This window comes from Xenopus laevis, chromosome 1L, assembly GCF_017654675.1.
Source record: "Xenopus laevis strain J_2021 chromosome 1L, Xenopus_laevis_v10.1, whole genome shotgun sequence".
Taxonomy (NCBI): domain Eukaryota; kingdom Metazoa; phylum Chordata; class Amphibia; order Anura; family Pipidae; genus Xenopus; species Xenopus laevis.
Window position 1 is genome coordinate 31,084,838 of NC_054371.1, and position 23,258 is coordinate 31,108,095.

Here is a 23,258-nt window from a genome sequence, read left to right on the forward strand (position 1 = left end):
GGTGGGCAACATGTTGCTCATGAGTCACTGGTTCGGGATAACTAGCCTATAGGATAACACATCAGCTTTAGTTTAAAAAAAAATTGTTGCGGACAATATATTTTATTATGATTTTTATATTATTTATATTTTATTTGCAGTTGTTGTTACGAGTCCATAAAGTAATTCCAAAAGTTCCATTGTATTGCACCATACTTTACACATTCACATCACTGCTTTTCTATAGTTTTTTTCAAAGCTAGCTGGCTATAAATCAAGCCAATACAGACTGCTTCCAGCATAGGTGGTATTTAAAACTGAATGTTTATTTATTAATTAATGAATATTTAATTACCAAACACACTTTTTTTATTTTAAATACTCACCATGTATTAAAGTTGCTCCTTTAAAGATTGATTGTATTATATTTTTACACCTTCAATTCAATGTGTAGAAAAACCTCACACAGGTCAAGTTAAACATTCCATTAATTAATCAGGCCTATTTTACATATAACAAGGCTAAAAAATGATTACCAGCAACACAAAAGTTTATTCTGTGTAAAATGGATTAATCAACGTTTTCGAAAGAACATTTTCACTTAAGAGTATGTCATTGAAATATTTAAATGTCAACTGTAAAATTGATTCGGGGTGAAAAATGACGGCCATGTCTGTCAAAGTATTCCAGCACACACAAAATGTATGTTAGAAACATTTAGAGGTAGTAGTATTACTAAAAGAATAAAAAATAACCTTACCATAGGAAAAAAAACAACAAAATAGTTAACCGATTAACATTTTAGGTTAAACATTTTTAAGTTATGGAATAGAGCATGAATCAAGTAATGTAAATAGATCAATAGTTCTTTTTAAACGGTCTCAGAAATGGTTGTGAAGTGCTTTAAACACAAATTGAAATTTAAAAATGTACATTAACAAAAACAATTTCCTACATACAATCCGGTTTAACTTTAGAACACAAAGAATACGATGTAATTCCTTAGAAAATATTGTAATAAATAACTTATGAATTATAGTGCAATTGATTTATGCATAAATAGAACTCACTGCCTAAAAAAGTATCAAAAACAAATTAAAAAAAAAAAAAAATTTCAAGGCAGTCACATTTTACCCATTACTGTGAAATGGTGTGTGGAATGAAACTGGTATCAAACTGTAAACGATGAAGTTAATATACAAGGAAATATAAAATGGCCAACTACACGAAATGGTTTAAATTGTTTTACTGATCAGTAGTTTTAAAAACAGAGGCACAAGTTTTTTTGTTTTTTTTGTTTCATTTTCTTTTTCAATATAAAAAGATTTCAAAAACATTCAAATAAGCATAAAACTTGAAGGGGTTCCCCCCCCTTAAACATATCTTTCTTCTGTGTTCGTGAAACTGCCATAGGATGAGTAGTCAATGAACATATGTGTAAATTGTTTTAGTAAAGGCATTTGGAATGGTTTTATCTACATATGCAGGAATGTAGAATAGACAACGCATGTAAAAGTTACATGTTGCTCACTCACAGGATTGCTCAACAGATAAATATTCCTGCAAATGAAAACAAAAATAAACCGTTGTAAAAAGAGAGAGAGATAGAGATATATATATATATATATATATATAATATATATATATTATAGAATTGTAGAAAGGACCAGCACTCCGTTTTCCAAAGAATTCAATGATTTATTTAAATAAAAACACTGTGAGATTTAAATAAATCATTGAATTCTTTGGAAAACGGAGTGCTGGTCCTTTCTACAATTCTATATACCTAATTTTGACCAAGCACCCGGCAAAACGAGATGTGAAGGAGTGCGGGTATCATCTGCAATTTCGTTATATATACATATATTTATATAAATATACATATATATTTATATAAATATATATATATATAAAATATATTTATATATATATATATATATATATATATATATATATTATATATATATTATATAAAATATTTATTAAAAAAAAATTATATATATATATATATATATATATATATATATATATATATATATATATATATATATATATATATATATATATATATATATATATATATATATATATATATATATATATATATATATATATATATATATATATATATATATATAAATAAATGTAGTGAAGGCTGTTACTAGACTGTCCCTGATATTTGAAACGGATATTTTATATAAACTATTTTGAAATGTCGCGTGTTTGCCTTAATTATATACAGTCCATAGGAAAATGAGCTTGATATTGCCTGAACTCGATGTTCGGCATATTATTGGCTGCATAAGTAATAGAGGAAATTAATTTGAGAGTCAAAAGAACTTATAGATTAAAAAAAGGTATTTGTCAATCAACAGTAGAAAACGAGGTAAAAATATATAGACATACGCTCGTAGAGAGTTAGAACCTTATACATGCGACAAGAGGATTGGTTAACCTGAACGACAATCATTTCAAATGATACAAGACAATATCCCCCCCCCACACACACACAAGTGAACATTTATGAAAATAGTCTTTTTTAAATTCAGAGGTAAGGAAACCAGTGTAATGCCTTTGAAAACACCAAAGAGGAGTGCTCTGTAAAGGTAGATATTAAATGATATAATAAACAGTTGCCTTGTTAAAGGGGTTGGTATCATAGTTTTGGCCTGGAATGGTTTCAGATACAAATAATTAAAAGCTGAAAATATTTTCAAGACCCTCAACGAAAAAATTTGGTAATTAGCAAAGAAGAAAAACAATAATAAATTACAAAAAAAATGAAAGGGTGACCAACTGAACAGGTTTCAAAATTATACAGCAGCAAATACATAACAGTTGCACTGAGGTTCTTCGATAGGAGGAGTGTGACAACCCTTGAAAATATATATATGTATATATAGATATATAAAAATGCAATAATTAACATTTAACAAAGGTCAAACAAACAATTCTTAAGCTTATCTTGTGCACATTATGAACATGCTTTACCTGCATTCCAAGATTCTCTTCATAATTTAAAATTCAAATTTAAAAAGCAAAAAAAAAAAATCTTTAATAAATTATTTTATAAATTTACAATTAATATTTTGTAGTTTCTTTTAGAAAACACGCCCATAGTGACTTTCTACACCTATTACTATGGGAGTTTTTTATTTTATTAGTGTCTCATTTCTAGCTGCAGTAAATAAAATAATATTTTCATTGTAAAGTGATATCAAATATTTGTAACGCTGCACTTTTATTCTTTTACATTCGCTTTTATCGAGTGCTTTTACTGGTAGATGCTTTACTGTTGGACTGCGTTTCAGTAATACTGTGTTCTTCAACAGTAACGTCTGTTTTTTTTCCCTCCTCAAGATTTTCCCAGTAAGCTGGTCCAAACTTAGTTTCCTTTTCATATAAAAACGTTATTTAACTGTAAATATTGAGGAGTGGAGGTTTTCTTTAAAATGTTAACGATGAACCAAAACCCTGAATAAGCTTTAGTTTTACCAATTTTGCAATTCGTCTGCTCAATACAAAGTATCAGAATTAAGTGCGCAACAAAATAATTCTGTCCACAGTGAAAACCCTGAATTAACTATTTTAAAGGCATGTATGTGTTTTGTTTTTTTTTTTGACTGTATATTTTTTTTTTTAGAGGAGCATGTTGGTTCACACTCAGTTGTGTGTTCAGTAATGATGTGCAAGGCTATGCACACAAAAAAAGATGCATGACAAATTTACAAAGGCTTGCTGCCATTTCTTGAGTTGTCAGTCCCTGAATTGGTGACATTGTATAAATCTGTATCGGCTAGGCGAAGCTTTTTCTTCGGTGGATTCTTCAGTGTTCCGGATCTTTCTTTAACCTTGTATTCTAAGGTGCTATGAGGTACTCCATATATTCCTTGTGCTTTGGAAACACTCATTTTACCACTCATTACCATAGTAATAGCTTCTTCCATAATTTCATGATTATACTGTCTGTATCGGCCACGTTTTTTCCTCGGCTGTTTATCTTTCTTGTCGTCTTCCAGATTATCAGATGATACGTCTCCTGTTCCGTTCTTTGAATTAAAACACAAAGGAGAAATATCCCCATGCAGACTGCACGAGTCAACATTTGAGTGGGTTATACTTTTAGAACATTCAACCTTGTTTTGCTTAGGGAGTATGTTTTTCAGTTTCTGAAGAGAAGAACCGTCCACGGCTGTGGAGGCTTTAGTAACCTGGTACATAACATCCAAAAGACCGGCGCAGTCTGTCTGTGGTTTGGGGATAGAATTTACCCGTACCTGAGGAATTTTTAACTGTACAGTTGGGTTTGAGGTTTCAGAATGCAAGATTTCTTTTTTTTCTTTAAACTGAGCAACCATTCTCTGTAGAGTTAATTGATGGAGGTAACTGGAAGCTGTTGGTAGTTTCAGTTCCGAGGTTTCAAGTAGTTTGAGTTTATTTTTTTCAGTGTGCTCCGTCTGAGCTTTAGCCCACAAGGCTACTTTCTGCAAGACTTCACATGTTTTCATGTTGTTTTTAAATAAATACCCATCATAACAGTTTTGAGCTGGGTTTTTAAAATATGCAGGCTTGCCTGCAGGTAAGGCTTTCAAGTGAAGTATTAAAGTTTTCTGAGGTATGCCATAAAGTATGGCAGCTTTATTAATGTCCAGTGTGCCCAACTGAATATCTTTCAATGCTTTCGAAAGCAAGCCTTCTGCAAATTCAGCACTTCTTTCCAGGTAGTCGGGTTTGTCATTCTGCCATCTCCTGGATGAATGGAATGAAACGATGGTCAACGGATGCATGAGATGTGCACACAGGTATGGTAGGGGATGGTCCACTCCTTTATTACTCCTTGCTTAGGTAACATCACCGCTTCTTACAATGTTTTTATTCAATGGCAGTAGTTAGAAGTTTTAGATATCGTTACACTTCAGCTTGAACACTGTGTCAATCCTACCATGGCTTCAATAGTAACCCAGGCAAAATATATTCAAGACAAATAGAATTTAGCTTATTTACAAGACATTATCCCTTTGATACTTGCTTGCAGAGCAAAGCACTTATTTTTATCTTATAAAATTAGTAAGCCCTTAAGATTAAGCTTTTGTTAGTAGAAACGTGACGTTACCGCTAAACAAGTAATAAAAGAGTACACCCCTTTTAAAATTTTGGCGTCAGCACACACACACAGCACATTTACCTCATCTTGGTATAATGGTAACAGTTGTCGGCTAACAATATATTAAACTATGTGTAACCCTTATGTGGGAAATTTGGGAATCTTAAAAAGGTTTTAAACCCGAGTTCTACACTTTTTAATAAAAATTATATTCAAGGCATGCACGTATATCTCTTTAAATAACAGTAATAGCAATTAATCAGCAAAAGCAATTTAATCAACTAAAATAATCAAACACATTTTGGCAAATAATTACTTTAACTCAGAGAAATGGGGAAAAAAACAAGCTTGCATGCAAATATTTTAGCTTTTGTTTTTTAAATTTCACTTACGCAGTCTTAGAACTTCTATTTTTCAGATCTACCAGTGCGTTGTTCCTTTTTAGAGAGAGATCCAACACTTCCTCTTCTGTAAAACGATAGGAAAATTAAGTTCTGTGTCAGTATTCTGTAGTATGTAGAACAACAAATAAGACCCTTTGTATGATAGGAGACCACAACTATAAAAGCAAGCTTCCTATAGTGAAGAAATTTGAATTTTCTAATTTTTTTATGGTCAAAACTGCCAAATTCGACTAATGAATAATTCAAATTCAATTCACATTTTTAAAAAAAATTTTAAATTTGATTTACAAGATTTATCATACTCTGGCCCTTTGAGAACTCAAATTCGACTATTCGAATATTCGCCACCTAAAACCTGCCGTATTGCTGTTTAAGTAAATGGGATACATCCAGGGACCAATTTGGAGTTGTTTGCATCTTTCCTGATATTCAAGGTTTTTTCGTAGAAAAGACTCAAATCAAGTTTTTTTTAAATTGGATCAAATTAGATTCAATCTTTTGGGTCGATTTAATTAATCCCAGTTTTACAAATTCGATTATTTTAATAAATTTCTAATTTATGGGAGTTTAGGGGAGTTTTTAAAAACTCGACATTTGATATAAAGTGTTGCCTGTCTAGCACTTGATTAATTCTATGCACATTTCCAAGAGCTGGCTCAGGTTCCTGTTTGGTGAATGCCAAAATAGGACTCAATATTGATAAGCACTTGGCTGTACACAGGCTTTAAACTATACATTAACCACCAATTAGTCATGTACATAATATACAGACAGGAATACCAAGTCTACTTCTGCCACTACTTCTGCTCAGCTTGATGCGCAGTGTTGCATCTTCCCATTCAAGAAGCACTTGTGTTTGGGGTCTTGCTGCATCTGTACTCATCCACGGGGCAGGGTGCAAAATTAAAAAACAGTGCAGTCTCATGGGTTTTTTTTGTACTTTTAACCAAGTCCCGCAAGCGATAAACCCCAATAGGTTTCCAGGCAAGATATTTTTTTACGATTTTAGAGCAATTTTTTTGTTTTAGTGTCTTCGTGGTTTTTACATCAAATAAAATATTTTTTTTGTGGTTTAAAGTAATTAGTATAATCCACGATTTTTAGAGCTAAAAAAATACATTTTGGGGAAACGAAAACAAGACCAATGTTTGTAAATCGGCCTCCTTAGTATGTTAGAGAATGACCAATTTATAGCAAGTTTGCAAGTGGCCTTCATTTTTTTTTTATTGTATTCGCTTTCTTCTGAATCTTTCCATCTTTTAAATGGGGGTCACTAGCATTGGCAGCCAAAAAAACTCTGAGAAGCTACATTGTTACTGTTACTTTGTACAGGTATGGGATCTGTTATCCAGAATGCTCGTGACCTGAGGCTTTCCGGATAATGGATCTTTCCGTAATTTAGATCTTCATACCTTAAGCCTAATAGAAAATCATTTCAACATTAAATAAACCAAATATGCTGGTTTTGCCTCCAAAAAGAATTAATTATATCTTAGTTGGGATCAAGTACAAGGTACGGTTTTATTATTACAGAGAAAAAGGAAATACTTTTTTAAAATTTGGATTATTTGGATAAAATGGAGTCTATAGGAGACAATCTTTCCGTAATTCAGAGCTTTCTGGATAACTGATTTCTAGAGAACGTGTCCCATATCTGTATAACTTTTCTTTCTAATCAGGCTGTTTCCTATTTATATTCCAGTTTCTCATTTAAACCACTGCCTAGTTGCTCAGGTAATATAGCACCAGATTGCTGAAATTCCAGGTAGTGCTGCTGAATAAAAAGCAAAATAATAAAAAATAAATAAATAAATAAAAATTTTACTTTTGTCTCAGAATAGCACTCTCTACATCATACTAAAAATTATGAGTAAAAAACCATGGCAAATTGCAACATTTTTACTTCACCTTCCAAAAAATTATGATCCTGAAAGCGAGTGACAGTGAGGTCTAGGGGACCCTCCTGCTCTTCCTGACTGACATTGCATGCAGGAGTTCGTTCCATAGCCGTTTCATAGTTTTCATGATGCTCCTTGCTGCTTTTTGAAATATATTCAACTGCAAACTGACGTATCATTTTTTTCAATAATTCCTGAGCTACAAGTGGAATGTTAGGATCACAGTTCTGAGGAAGATCTAATGAGGGAGAAAAAATAAATAAATCAAGCATTAAGAAAATAATATTGTTCTGACTTTCAGCTTAGTAGCATTTTTTTATTTTTAATTTCAGATTCATGAAAAGACAAAAGGATAGAAGTCAGACACATTATAGAACATTATTTTTAAAAGAGGTGAGGTGGATTTTGTGTGGGGGAGGGGAAACAAATCAGAGAAAAAGCGAGAAGGAATGTCCCTACAGTCCACCAGATTGAAGTGTCTGTTTATATTGGCATGATCCCTTCACAACTGTACCGCTTTCACCAAGTGGCTCCATCATGTCATTTTCTGTGCTGTCCCACCTCAAATTTTACTCATCTGTCTTACCCACAGTGTATTGTCCGGATGAAAATAATACTATATAGAATTTGTCTGGAATTTCATATCCTAGAACAGGGGTCCCCAAACTTTTTTGGCCAGGGGACCGAGGGAGGGGGTCGGGAGGGCTCGGCGTCCAGTTCGGCGCACCGGCGTCCAATTCGGCGGCCCAGCTGAAGACTGTCCGCGGCCCGGTCCGCAGTTGAGGACCCATGTCCTAGAATACGCAGTGATGTTACACCTATTAGGTCTAATCAATGAGCAATGCCAAAAGATTTGAAGTATCAATCCATCCTTTATTCTGCATCTTTCGCAACTGTCATTTCTATATAATTTTATAGGTATAATACCACCTTATAAGGACCTTGTAAGTAATTACTTGTATTTGACCAACTTTGGAGCTTCTAAGATTTAACAGGCCGCCAACCTAAGCCTAGTAGCAGATTTAGAATATGCCAACCCATCAGTAGCAGTGCCCTTGCAGCTACCAGAGAACTCATGGGTTCTGGCTCAATGTCGTGTTCTGCTGTTAATCTACCGCTTCTATGGTGGCAGATATTTTCTTGGAAAGTGGGAAGTGTAAAAGACAGCCAAAAATACCACCATACATAGTGTTGCTGAACAAGCAATGTAGTGTTTGAGGCTCATCTCTAAACGGCATCATTTATTATATGGGTACATTTTCCACCAAATGCTTATAGTGTTATTGAACACTTCCATAAAACATTTAGGAAATGCTGCTAATATTATAGGTCTAAAATTTTATTTGCATGAATGCCTGTCAATAAATTGCACACAGTTGATACGTTTCAAGTGCCACCTGATTTTAATCTATGATGACTGAACATCTTTCTGAACGGCAGGCGGCATCTTAAGTTATTTAAGTGAAAAAGAAATGGAGCTCACATTGCCCACTTCTTTAAGGGAACATCATGTCTACCTTTCTTTTGAAAGAGTGCATTTAAGTAATCTTCTGCTTGGCATTCAAATGTCTCTTCACTGAACTGGCCCTGAGATATCAGTTCTTCTGTTGGAGTGGACTGTGCTGACCCAGCTGATTGTGTGCAATCCTTAAAGGAAAAAAAAAGAATTAAATTAAATCTACAAATATTAAATTATAAGAAAAAACTCAAACACGCAGGTAAAGCTGAATTATGCAGCTTTATGGAACTACTGACAAACAAACTGATAACTGCAAATCCTTTATTGGTAGCTGAGTACATGCAATAGCACCCAAAATAGTATTAAGCTAGTATAGAAGAATTTGGTTTCACCAACAGTGACCACGTTGTTAATTATGGACTACAATTATGGGCTACAGATTCTTTACCTCATAGAATTAATGTATAACTGCTCTTCAGAACATTTTTTGCAATTTATATTTTATTATTATATTTACTTTTTACTACTATACCTTTTTATTATTATATTTACTTTTTACTACTATCATGCTTTTTCCAGCAGCTCTGATCTGCCTGAAATACCCTTTTATTATTATATTTACTTTTTACTACTATCATGCTTTTTCCAGCAGCTCTGATCTGCCTGAAATACCTTTGCACCCAGAACATGAGAACCACCATGGGTAAAACGTATCAGGTAATCACAAAAAGTAAACTTTTGCTTGATTCGTGTGGATTACCCACTGTGATTCTGATTGTGCCAGACATGACTGTGTTTAAAGTGATTTGTTGCACGTGGGTGTCAAAGATACCCGACTGGCCACAAAACTGCCCTGTGTGCCGTCATCCTAACAGCGTAGAGGCTGAACAGAATGCTACTGTGGGAAAGCAGTGTAAAACGGTTAACATCAATAATAGGAGGAACTACAAATGTGCATAAATTGCAAGGATCTTGACAAAGGCTCTAGATAGGAGCCGAAACATTGATTAATAAACATAGAATAAAATTTGAGTTCTTCTAAAAAATCCCAGGAGTGCACTGTCTGACTTAACACACACACACACATATATTTTTATATATATATATATATATATATATATATATATATATATATATATATATATATATATATATACTCTGTCCTTGGCGTCCGCACTCGCTCATCTGGCCGTAACGATTACCAGGTGCAGTGTCAATGTTGAAACAATGTAAATCCAAATGTTGCGACACGCACTCCGGATATATTCAATAGACTTTATTATATCATCTTAAAAAGGCATCAACGTTTCGGTCCACGGTCTAGGACCATTGTCAAGATGCATATACTCGTACTACAATCACAGAACAAATACAACATTTATAAAAGTTTAAAATTCCCGCCCTCATGGTGACATCACACTTCCTGTTAATCATATGTAACCAATAAAGGATAAATGTTTTGGGAAGCATTGAAGCACATTTATTTTTATATATATAAAAAAAGTATTGTTTTATCGTTTTGGGAGAAAGCAACTATAAGAGCAATATTCATTTAGACCTTTTGGAGATATTGTGTCCAATGTTTTTATCCAATATGTTTCACGTTGGAGTAAGAGTCGAGATCGATCCCCTCCACGTTTAGGCATAGGAACATGATCAATGGCTGTAAATTTAAAAGTCGGCAATCGGTGGCCTGCCTCCAAGAAATGTTTTGCCACCGGTTTGGTGGATGTTTGGTCACGAAAGGCCACTTTAATCGCCGACCTGTGGGCATCCATTCGGAGCCGCAACATTAGGTCTGTTTTGCCAATGTATGACAATCCACATGGACATGTGATAAGATATGTGGTGGTACATGTGATGTGGTGGCGTATTTGGTATCTATGTCCAGTATGAGGATGTACAAAGCTAGTCGCAGGTAACATAGATCTGCACGATAGGCAGGTGGGGCACCTAAAACATCCTGGTTTTTGTGTAGATAACCACATAACAGTAGTCTGTTTTACACTGTAACAATGTACCGGGTCACTTAAAACTAAAAGATCACGAAGGTTTTGACCCCGTCTGAAACCCAACATCGGCGGTTTAGGACAAATTCGTCCCATTGAATCATCAGCTGCAATGATCTTCCAATTGCTTTTCAATGCATGCTTTATCGGAAATGACAAATTATTAAAACATGTAGATAGAATTAAGGGACTTTTTTTATCACTAGTGTCCTGATATAATTCCGACATCTTAGACCTAGCTCTATAAAGTGCATTGTCAAGAACCTTATTGTCATAACCACGTTCTCTGAAGCGCTCCCTCATTTGTGTCAATTGCGATTCACATATAGCTGGATTTGAGTTATTCCTTAATACTCTGCAAAACTGGGACACTGGTAAGGAGCGCTTCAGAGCTGGTGCATGACAACTTGTCGCGTGGAGGAGAGTGTTGCGATCTGTAGGTTTACGGAAGAGAGAATACTCAATTTTATCACCCAGAAGATTTAAATGCAAATCTAGAAATTGTATTTGACTCCCACAATTGGCCGTAAATTTAATACATTCCGAAGTTTTATTTATCTCATCAACCATCTGATCAAAACTACACTTGTCACCCTTCCAAATTAGTATAATGTCATCGATGAACCGTTTGTACATCATAATGTTCTCACCGAATTTAGAAAGTATGTGTTGCCTCTCAAATTGGTACATAAATAAATTAGCATATGAGGGCGCCATCGGCGCCCCCATCGCGGTCCCCGATACCTGTTGATAGTAGTTAGTTTCAAATCGGAGGCTGATGCCGATCGCGTACTGTGGACCAGCACACAAACGGAGTTACCCTCCAGCACTACAATCAAGGATGTCGGTAAGGAGTTAACCCGTCTTAAGCAGCGTATAATTGATTTGGATTTGCATGGCCTCTTTTTATCTGATTATTATCGGGCGAAAAAAATCCCCAGGGGCTTCCGCATTCGTAATGCACCTACCATCGGACGCTCAAATCCGGAATTTTGCAAGAAGTGGACGGGTGTCCTGAATCGCTGCTCTCTTGATTTAATTGTGCTGGTAATTGAGGAAGTCTCCCACGATCTAACGAAGGTACGCAAAGAACTAACAGCTTTTGAAAATGAGAATCAAGCGCTGTTGCACGCAGATTCCTCCCAAACTGTCATCACTTCATGTGAGAAGCAGATTGAGCAGTATAAAATGGACCTTTTGCAATTCAAGAGAGACAAACTTAAGAAAGTCAACGAAGATTACTCTAACCATAAAGTCTATCGATGGTTAAGTGGTGAAAAAACACAAATCTATAAATCTAATACACGCCGTTGGAGAGAACGACGCCCACAAAACAGATCGCTCCTCACAGTTGATACAAGCTCCGGTGAGTCGGAGCCAGATGATACTGCACACGGCAGTCAGCGTGAGGCTATACCAGAAAATGCTACAAACACACGGGTTGATTTTTTGGACAAAGGCCCACAAGATACCAGACCACCTCTACCTCCATTAAACACACGAGGAAAAGGTATCCCACAAGAAGGGGCAAAAAGAGGAAGGCCTCGGAAACAATGACCACTCCAATCTTTAATTTGTCGTCCCATACCCTCACTGAAGCGGAATCGGCGGTTCTACAGAAAGGTTTGACTTTTGTACCTACTACTAAATTCGATAGATTTAAATGGGATGTAGACATGTTCCGCTTTACTCGCAAGCTAAACCTGAGGGATCACTTTGGAGTGGGGAAAGACAATAATCCTATATCCACTTCCATTCCTGGGGAGACACTGAAATTGAAGAGTGATTTTTGCCCCCCTACACAAAATCCTGCCATTAAGCTTTTTAAAAAAGCGATGGACAAAGAGGTGGACTCATTAACTCTAAACAAATCCTTTTCGCATAGTAATTTATCTAAAAATGAGCGGGATGCAATTGATACATTACGTGGAGATTCCTCACTTGTAATACGCCCTGCGGATAAAGGAGGCGGTATAGTCCTGTTAAATTACAAAGATTACCAAATGGAAATATTGGGACAATTGGCTGATACTGCCACATATAAGATACTGTCTGGTGACCCTGTTTGGACGTTTAAAGCCAAAGTTGATTCATTGTTAAATATGGCATTGAGCAATGGGTGGATTACTAAATCTTTATGTGATTACCTTATCCAAAATCACCCAATTTGTCCGGTTTTGTATTCTTTACCCAAAGTTCATAAAAGCCTTACAGCGCCACCAGGGAGACCAATAGTTTCAGCCAGAGATGGTCTATTGCATCCTTTGGGCATTTATTTAGATAACCTGTTGCAACCTATTGTTCAGTCTACTACATCATATTTACGTGACACCCCACATTTTATCCAGATCTTATCCGATTTGAATTTGACTGATGATGTTCCAAAAATCCTAGCCACGATTGATGTAGTGAGCCTTTACACCAGTATTCCACATCATCAGGGATTAAGAGCTATTGAAAAGTCACTCATTGATTACGTAAATTATATTGGTCCCCCAATCCATTTTGTAATCGAATTACTTCAAATGTGTTTGACTTTCAATTATTTCCGATTTGAAACTAACTACTATCAACAGGTATCGGGGACCGCGATGGGGGCGCCGATGGCGCCCTCATATGCTAATTTATTTATGTACCAATTTGAGAGGCAACACATACTTTCTAAATTCGGTGAGAACATTATGATGTACAAACGGTTCATCGATGACATTATACTAATTTGGAAGGGTGACAAGTGTAGTTTTGATCAGATGGTTGATGAGATAAATAAAACTTCGGAATGTATTAAATTTACGGCCAATTGTGGGAGTCAAATACAATTTCTAGATTTGCATTTAAATCTTCTGGGTGATAAAATTGAGTATTCTCTCTTCCGTAAACCTACATATCGCAACACTCTCCTCCACGCGACAAGTTGTCATGCACCAGCTCTGAAGCGCTCCTTACCAGTGTCCCAGTTTTGCAGAGTATTAAGGAATAACTCAAATCCAGCTATATGTGAATCGCAATTGACACAAATGAGGGAGCGCTTCAGAGAACGTGGTTATGACAATAAGGTTCTTGACAATGCACTTTATAGAGCTAGGTCTAAGATGTCGGAATTATATCAGGACACTAGTGATAAAAAAAGTCCCTTAATTCTATCTACATGTTTTAATAATTTGTCATTTCCGATAAAGCATGCATTGAAAAGCAATTGGAAGATCATTGCAGCTGATGATTCAATGGGACGAATTTGTCCTAAACCGCCGATGTTGGGTTTCAGACGGGGTCAAAACCTTCGTGATCTTTTAGTTTTAAGTGACCCGGTACATTGTTACAGTGTAAAACAGACTACTGTTATGTGGTTATCTACACAAAAACCAGGATGTTTTAGGTGCCCCACCTGCCTATCGTGCAGATCTATGTTACCTGCGACTAGCTTTGTACATCCTCATACTGGACATAGATACCAAATACGCCACCACATCACATGTACCACCACATATGTGATATATCTTATCACATGTCCATGTGGATTGTCATACATTGGCAAAACAGACCTAATGTTGCGGCTCCGAATGGATGCCCACAGGTCGGCGATTAAAGTGGCCTTTCGTGACCAAACATCCACCAAACCGGTGGCAAAACATTTCTTGGAGGCAGGCCACCGATTGCCGACTTTTAAATTTACAGCCATTGATCATGTTCCTATGCCTAAACGTGGAGGGGATCGATCTCGACTCTTACTCCAACGTGAAACATATTGGATAAAAACATTGGACACAATATCTCCAAAAGGTCTAAATGAATATTGCTCTTATAGTTGCTTTCTCCCAAAACGATAAAACAATACTTTTTTTATATATATAAAAATAAATGTGCTTCAATGCTTCCCAAAACATTTATCCTTTATTGGTTACATATGATTAACAGGAAGTGTGATGTCACCATGAGGGCGGGAATTTTAAACTTTTATAAATGTTGTATTTGTTCTGTGATTGTAGTACGAGTATATGCATCTTGACAATGGTCCTAGACCGTGGACCGAAACGTTGATGCCTTTTTAAGATGATATAATAAAGTCTATTGAATATATCCGGAGTGCGTGTCGCAACATTTGGATTTATATATATATATATATATATATATATATATATATATATATATATATATATATATATATATATATATATATATATATATATATATATATATATATATATATATATATATATATATATATATATATATATAATAGTAAATTGCACCATAGCTGCCGAAATTCCCATATGGAGAGCCGCTGAGCTAAGAGCTATTCAATTAAAAAAAATATATGACCAATTGCAAATGGTCTCGGAAAAACACTTTCAGGACATTGTTTAGTTGCGACCCATTTCCAGTAAGAAAAACTTACGCCAACTGAATCTTTGCGAAGGCTACATAATGAACATTTATCGTCCGCACACCAATCAACCAGTTCTTCTGGTTCACAGTCTAAAAAAAGAATAAAAAATTAAAATGGAACACAATTATTATTCAATAAAAACTGAACAATTGTTTACATTCTATAAGAACTGGAAAACGACTTCTAAAACATTCCTAAAAGAGGGAGGGCCGAGTGTGGTAGTAATGGGATGTAGGGGGGAGGAGGGCAAGCAGAATTATTATGGATAATATTTTTGGTACATCTGATTTAGACTGGGAGAGTGTCTCCAACAATTATGTTCCTTGATTTCTGTAGAGGAACACAAGCATTGTTGGATCAATAATCTCAATTTCCCCTCAGTGGTAGGCACTTAAAAACAAACCCTCCCACCTCCTAAATGGCATTCTGTCCTGTCTCCCTCAGATGTTAAAGAGAATGAACTGCAAAGGGTAAACACTGCCCCATAAAATGCCCATGGGGCATATTTAACAAAAAGTGAAGTTAGAGATCACCACAGTCCACTAGAGTGAAATTCCACTACTCTCCATTCATTTTTTTCAGCATTTAGGGAGCTATGTACTTCCACAGTTTTGGTCAGAGTACTAAGCCACAAGGGTAAATTATTTGCTGTAATTTTGTTTTACAATCATATATGAAAAATGACCTCCAGATGTATTGAGTGTGTTCATGCCTATTCAGCTGCACGACAGACAACAATCCGACTAAAAACGTATAATACATGAATATCCTGTACATTTTATCCTTATAAACGGTGCTTTGTGATGTCATTGATTATAATCATAGCTTAATGATGTCATTTCTGTCACATGACTCACTGAAATGTGTGTTTATAATAAATAAAGTACCCCCTGTTGCAGCCTCATGCTTTTATATTGTCATGGAACTCCTCTGTAACGTGTAATATCCTTATATTTTACAATAGGGGGTAATTTAGTCACTATATAAATACACATATAAATACACAAACACACCTAGTTTTGCTACTTGGTATTAATGTTAGTATATTCATTGTAGAATATCAATATCTTTATACCATCAAACAAACTGAGGTCTCTACGTAATCCTGGTCCATACAGCCCTTCTAAAATGCTCTCGAACCCTATAAAACAAAGGGGAAAAAAAGGATTTAATAAACCGGTTTTTAAATTCAAAAACAATAACAATGCATGACAGTTAGCTCAAGGATTTCACGTGGTACCTTCATGAAGCTGTAACACCACCAAAGTGGAGTGTTTATGTTAAACTGTAAGTAGGGTACTGTCACCAATCACATTAGAACCATGGTACTCTGCATAACATTCGGCATACTGATAAAGGTGTGGAATGACTATTTTTATGTGTAATAAATCTTATAAATATGGCAGCATGTGAGAGACATGGGTGGGTATAAAATATATCAATCAGCTGCAGTGTATAAGGAAACAGACCTAAACGGACAGGCTGTATTAGGCCTTTTCATTATTTATACAAAGAAAACACAGGTATGGGACCCGTTATCCAGAATGCTTGGGACCTGGGGCTTTCTGGATAACAGATCTTTCTGTAATTTGGATCTTCCTACTAGAAAATAGGAAGGGACCGAATCCAGGATTCAGTTCGGGATTCGGCCTTTTTCAGCAGGATTTAGATTTGGCCGAATCCTTCTGCCTGGCCGAACCAAATCCTAATTTGCATATGCAAAGTATACCTCTTTACAGCATGTCTTCAATAGGTACCAATTGCAACACTAAACAAAACAAAGATTTTTTTTCAAGTAATATACTGCGGCAAAAACCTAAAAAAAGCTAAAAAAATTTAATTTGTGAGCCAGGTAATAAGGGATACAGTTACAATTTTACTGTGTGTACTCCTGGTGTATAACCTGTGTAAAGCACTGCAGTATATATCGGTGCTATATAACTAAATTATGAAAATGTATTAAGAATTATTTTGAACAATGAATCTGTGCTGCCCCTTTTAGAAAAGAAAAATACAGACATTCCTAAGTCTTATCATTAAATCTATGTATTATGTCCCCCCCAGATCTCGTCTATTCTGTATTTGAATGCGCTTCACATGGCCTACTCCTCCCCCACCCTTGAAATTGAACAGTTACATAAATGTATTTGCTCAGTGAACACTAAAACTACCCGACATCTTCAACACATTCACTGCTTTACGTTTGGAGGTTGTTCATTTTTATTGACTGGGGAACTTGTTTTCCCTAAAATGAAATATTTTATACACATGGACAATTTATATACCATATAGATGATAATATATCAGGATATTGCGGGTGCTCGTACGTCTCCCTAACCCTGGTGATGCTGAGAACGCTCCTTTAAAGGGGTGGTTCACCTTTAAGTTAACTTTTAGTATGTTATAGAATGGCCGATTTTAATCAATTTTAAAATTGGTTGATATTATTTATTTTTTATAGCTTTTTAATTATTTGCCTTTTTTCGTCTGACTCTTTCCAGCTTTCAAATAGGGGTCACTGACCCCTATCTAAAATCAAATGCTCTTTAAAGGTGCCCATTGGCGATGTCGCCAAACGAGCGGATCTCTCCCCGATGTGCCCACATTGAAGTGGGCCATATCGGGCCCAACGATGGGATCATAATGGATCTGATACGGGTGGTCGGATTGCGGGACTGCATACACACAGATTCGGCCACGATCCAAAGGGGATTTTTTAACCTGCCCGATCGAGATCTGGCCGACTTTCGGCCAGATATCGATCTGGGAAGCCCGTCGGATGGCCTCACACACACAGGCCAATAAGTTGCTGACTCGGTCTGTCGGCAGCTTCTATCGCCCCATGTATGGGGGCCTTAAGGCTACAAATTTTTTTGTTATCGCTATTTTTTTATCACTCATATATTTCTATTCAGGCCTCTCCTGTTCATATTCCAGTCTCTTATTCAAATCAATGCATGGTTGCTAGGGTAATGTGGACCCTAGCAATCAGCTGAAATTGCAAAATGGAGAGCTGCTAAATAAAAAACTAAATAACTAGAACACCACAAATAAAAACCAATGAAAACCAATTACAAATTGTCTCAGAATATCACTCCCTACATCATACTAAAAGTTAATTCAAAGAGGACAACCCCTTTGCAAAAGCCATAAAGGGGACATCTTTTTGGTCCCAACATTGTATCGAGAAAACTGCAATTTGTTAAGACTCCTCCCTCAAATACATAAGCAGTAAAATGAAGCTCTCTTAATGATGCACAGCGAGCAGCAGGTAAAACCTAAAATGAAATTTCCAGCCCGCGTATAACAAGAGCCTGTTTTTCTCTTACACGAAATTTGATTATATGTTCAGCTCCACTAAACCTGAAAGCAACTGACCACTTATCACTTGGGTTTCCATAGGAACCGATGAATAATGTATATGACACAAATATGGTTTCCATGGCATCAAGAAATTTCTTAATACCTACATGTATAAAGTAAATGAAAACATTGGCTTTTGTGTCAACTTATGTAAAAGAGAACGGGCAGAATAATGAAGGTTCACGTAGGAGCTTATACACGCAGGATCTATCCGTTGTGGGGGTTTGATAACAAACGGCTTATGGAAACCATTTTCGAGGACTAGGTATAAAATATAAAAAAAATCAATAATTAAAGAATTGAGAAAAAACAAATATCGTAACGAATCAGAGAGCAATTGAACCAGCAAACGAAACCATGATAATCTGCTATTATTTTTCATTATTATTACCGTCCTAGACCAGTCATACATATATGTTAGTGCTTCTTATTCATCCTGTGGGCAGGGTCTGCTGTCACAAGCAGGGGGTCTGCGACCCACTACAGTTCGGCGTGGGTTAGTAGAAACTTCAGGAGCATCAAAGAACAGCTGCAGAGGTAGAAGTCTTGAAAATGCTTAATGGTTTTAAGGGAACTTGGGAACATGCGGTTTATTTTTGGACATTTGTCCAACAGTGAAAACCCCCTTTAAAGATTTATATTTTGATTGAGAATGCCACCGGCCATTTTAATATAATAGGATATGCTTGTTGGTTGCCACATGTATAACCTCTAAATTGGACCTAATGTATGAGATTCAGCTTCATCTAGACAGGTTTTCACATTTTAGGCTTCTTAGGGGACAAGAAAAAAATGGTGTAAAATCAGGGAAATGTATTATACAGGTATGGGACCTATTATCCCCTCCCCTGGGGCTTTGTGGATAACAGGTCTTTCCATAATTTGGATCTTTACCCCTTAAGACGACTAGAAAATCATGTAAACATTAAATAAGCCCAATAGGCTGGTTTTGCCCCCAATTATATCGGAGTTTGGATCAAGTACAAGCTACTGTTTTATTATCACAGAGCAAAAGGAAATCATTTTTAAAAATTCGGATTATTTAATAGATTTGAGTTTTTTGCCCCCTGACCAGATAAAATTGAGCATTTGTAAATAACCCCCTTTGTGTGCTCTCTTTGAGGTATTTCTTTCTGAATTTACTATCAAAAAACTTAAAAATCATATTTTTCATGATATTACTTGGGCAAAAATACAACTTATTTGGAAAGTCCCATGCCTCCCAAGGTCAAAATACTTAGGGGCAGATTTCTCAAGGGTCGAAGTGAATTCGAAGGAATTTTCGAAGTAAAAAAAAATCGAAATTCTGAGTAATTTTTTGGATACGTCAACCATCGAATAGGCTACTACGACTTTGATTCAAAGTAAAAATACTTTGATTATTCGACCATTCGATAATTGAAGTACTGTCTCTTTAAAAAACTTCGACTTCAATACTTGGCCAAATTAAACCTGCCGAAGTGCTATGTTAGCCTATGGGGATCTTCTAGAGCATTTTTCTAAGTTTTTTGAAGTCGAAGAAAAATCGTTAGATCGATGGATGAATTAGGTACAAAGATAAACATCATAAATAAGAATGTCAGGGTTCTTCCGAACGGTTGATGCCCAACGTGTGTAATATTACCCAACAAAGTATGTGGCATATAGAGGCTCCAAAACAAAAACTGCAAATTTTCATGGTGGAAACATCATCTGTTGCAAAAGCAACTACACACTGCTTGTGTTTTATGTTTCATAAGAGGCCCTAAAAGTAAGATATCCCCATAAAAATACATATTTTTAGGAAGCAGTCACTCGAACTAATACAAAATGGGTAAATAAGCTTTAATAAATGTAGGGTTTATGTAATTTATGAAAACTCAAAGCTTGCAGTTATATGCACCACACATATCCTGTGCAAAGATAAACATCATACATACACCAGCGATCTGCTGAATGGTTTGATTGAAACTTTCACAGGCAAACAAAAGTAATTGAAAACAATGCAGACTACAATAAAATGAATAATATACAATAAAAACCATTCAAAACAATGAGTGCACAGTGAGACTAGTGATCAAAATGACACTTTCGCTAGTCTCATGGTGTAATCATTGTAGGACGACAAACAAGCAAATCAGCAGCAATCCATAAATAAAAAAAGAAAAACATTTACTTAAAAATGCAAAAAATAAAGCATTCAAAATGTAATAAAATCAGTCTTAAAAAAATGATGCAGCGTGATTAGCATTCACTCTAGCAACAGATTTGTGCATGAACAGTTGTTGAATGCGTTGTGTACACACACACTGTTTATAGTATACAATTGTTTTGTGGTGGGTCCAGACATTTATCATTTCTAGAAAGACAAAAAAGTCTATACAAATATTTTATTCAAATGACAACAAATTTATTCAAATGTCTTCTTTAGCCAAGAAGAGCCAGGGCAGCACAAGATTCAAGTGCAAATGTGTATGGCCTGTTCTTTCTTCACTCATTTGCAGAATATAAACCTTATTTCCAGCGAATATGATGCACTGCCCTTACTTTTTCCTGGGGATAGGGTAACCATTAAAAGTAATGAGCAGTAAGAAGTGTTAAAGTTCAGTGTAAAAATAACTGGGTTAATAGACAGGCGGCACAAAATAAAAAAAAAAATTCTAATATAGTTAGTTAGGCAAAAATGTAATGTATAAAGGCTGGAGTGACTGGATGTCTAACATAATAGCCAGAACTCTACTTCCTGCTTTTCAGCTCTCTAACGCAGCGACTTTAAGGGGGGCCACATGGGACATAACTGTTCAGAGAGTTTGCAATTGATCCTTAGCATACAGCTCAGATCCAAAAGCAAACCGTTATGGCCCATGTGCCCCCCCCCCTCAATTCTCTGATTGGTTACTGCCTGGTAACCAATCAGTGGAAACCAAGAGAGCTGCAAAGCAGGAAGTAGTGTTCTGACTATTATGTTACACATCCAGTCACTCCAGCCTTTATACATTACATTTTTGCCTAACTAACTATATTAGAAACATTTTTTATTTTGCACAGCCTGTCCCAGTTTTTATTTTTACACTGAACAACTTCTTTAAGAGCACATTTTTTAAAGCAAGTGCCCATTGCCAAAATGCTTATGAAAAGACAATAGCATGGGCAGGGGTTACATAAAGGTTAAAATCCCCTGTAACAACTACGACTGGATAGATATTGAATTAATATGGAACTCATTGTTACTAAAAAAAGAAATAAAAATAATGTACATGGTTTTATAGCGGTTTGTCAAGGGATAAATACAATGTGCCACAGAGATTTTCACAGGTCAGGTAAGTCATCTAAAGCAAAACCAGGCAGGTCTAAGGGCAATGTCACATGAGGAGATTCGTCGGCCTGTGATCCGTTTCCAAATCACCAAAATAGGTGTAAGTAAACCTTTATCTTAGCCAAAGAAATATTCAAAAGTTACTGCTGGAGAATACTTTTTTTTTTTTTTACAGATTCATCAAAATGTGAAGTTTATTGTTTTGCTCAGGAGACAGTTGCATGAGACATTAAAGTGTAGAGTGCACGAAAAGCAGTGGTGGAAGAGTTTAGTTGTCAAAAGCAATGGCGAGTCCGCTTTCTATACAAATAAACGCAGTTGCTGCAGATATTTTTGCTTTCCGGCTTCATGTGGGAGTGATACTGCCCTATACTTTTGGCGCAAATTCACTTCACAAAAGGTAGTCTGAGATTGTAGAGACATTTATATACGTAGATATGCAGGCGCAGGTAATATGTTGGAGACTTGGTCGAGTCCAGGTTCACCAGTAGAGAAATACCTGCTAGTGGTCTAAACCTCCTCTAGTAAAAGCCTCTCAGGATGTAAAGCTAGTCTTCAGTCATGTTCCAGTTGAGTGTCACTTTAGGCAAGATATCACCCTGGAGAGTCAACTCAAGTATCTAACCTCGTTGGATCACCTCTGTTGTTACGTTGTCCTGACTTGTCTTGCACCCATGAGGCTAACTATGGCAGAGCTTACTAACTAAAACCTCGTTCACAGGGTCCCCAACCTTATAGGGGGTTGGTTCCTTTAAGAGACAATATTTTTAGGCACAGTGCCAGGTGGAACAGGATGGAGGCTCCCTCTACTATTATATTAACTATGAACAGGAACTTGACATAATACCTTGGGCCAAAATAGGACACTTCCCTCCAGAAGGTTATAGGTAATACTACCAATACTATTTATAGTTTCTTATACATATTTTTCTATTGCGCCAGAGATACACTTTTCACTATTCTAATTATTCTTTCACATATGTAAAAGACAACAAAAGTTTCACCCCTACAGGGCACGCTCCCTGGGGTTGTTTAACACTCTCTGGTTTCATCCATATACTCTTTTTAAAGGAACAGTTCAGTGTAAAAATAAAAACTGGGTAAATAGATGGGCTGTGCAAAATAAAAAAATAAATCAAATATAAAAATATAATGTATAAAGGCTGGAGAGAGCGGATGTCTAACAGAATAGCCACAACCCAACTTCCTGCTTTACATCTCTCTAGCTTTTAAAGTAGAACCAACCTCTTAATTATAAAAACCCCTACCCTACATAGACCCCCCCCCCCAACAGCCAATCACATAAGAGAGGGGAATAAATAACCATCGGTTACAACTGTTCTTAACCTTTTTACTGCAA

General features: G+C 35.9%; 1 protein-coding gene across 4 annotated transcripts in view; it reads right to left on the minus strand.

Moving 5' to 3' along the window:
- LOC108698049 (ligand-dependent nuclear receptor corepressor-like protein) overlaps nt 1-23,258 on the minus strand; it is a 55,020-nt gene that overhangs the window by 19,015 nt on the left and 12,747 nt on the right. For 2 of the 4 annotated variants that reach the window (XM_018228878.2, XM_018228885.2), the window contains exons 2-6: nt 16,316-16,381; nt 15,250-15,329; nt 8,903-9,032; nt 7,396-7,623; nt 5,476-5,551 (exon numbers count right to left, since the gene is read on the minus strand). In XM_018228878.2, coding sequence (XP_018084367.1) covers nt 5,476-5,551; nt 7,396-7,623; nt 8,903-9,032; nt 15,250-15,329; nt 16,316-16,381 — 580 coding nt within the window. Of the gene's footprint in view, nt 1-511; nt 1,540-2,135; nt 4,729-5,475; nt 5,552-7,395; nt 7,624-8,902; nt 9,033-15,249; nt 15,330-16,315; nt 16,382-23,258 lie in introns of those variants that run through there. The other 2 variants (XM_041588206.1, XM_018228892.2) reach the window with 2 other exon arrangements.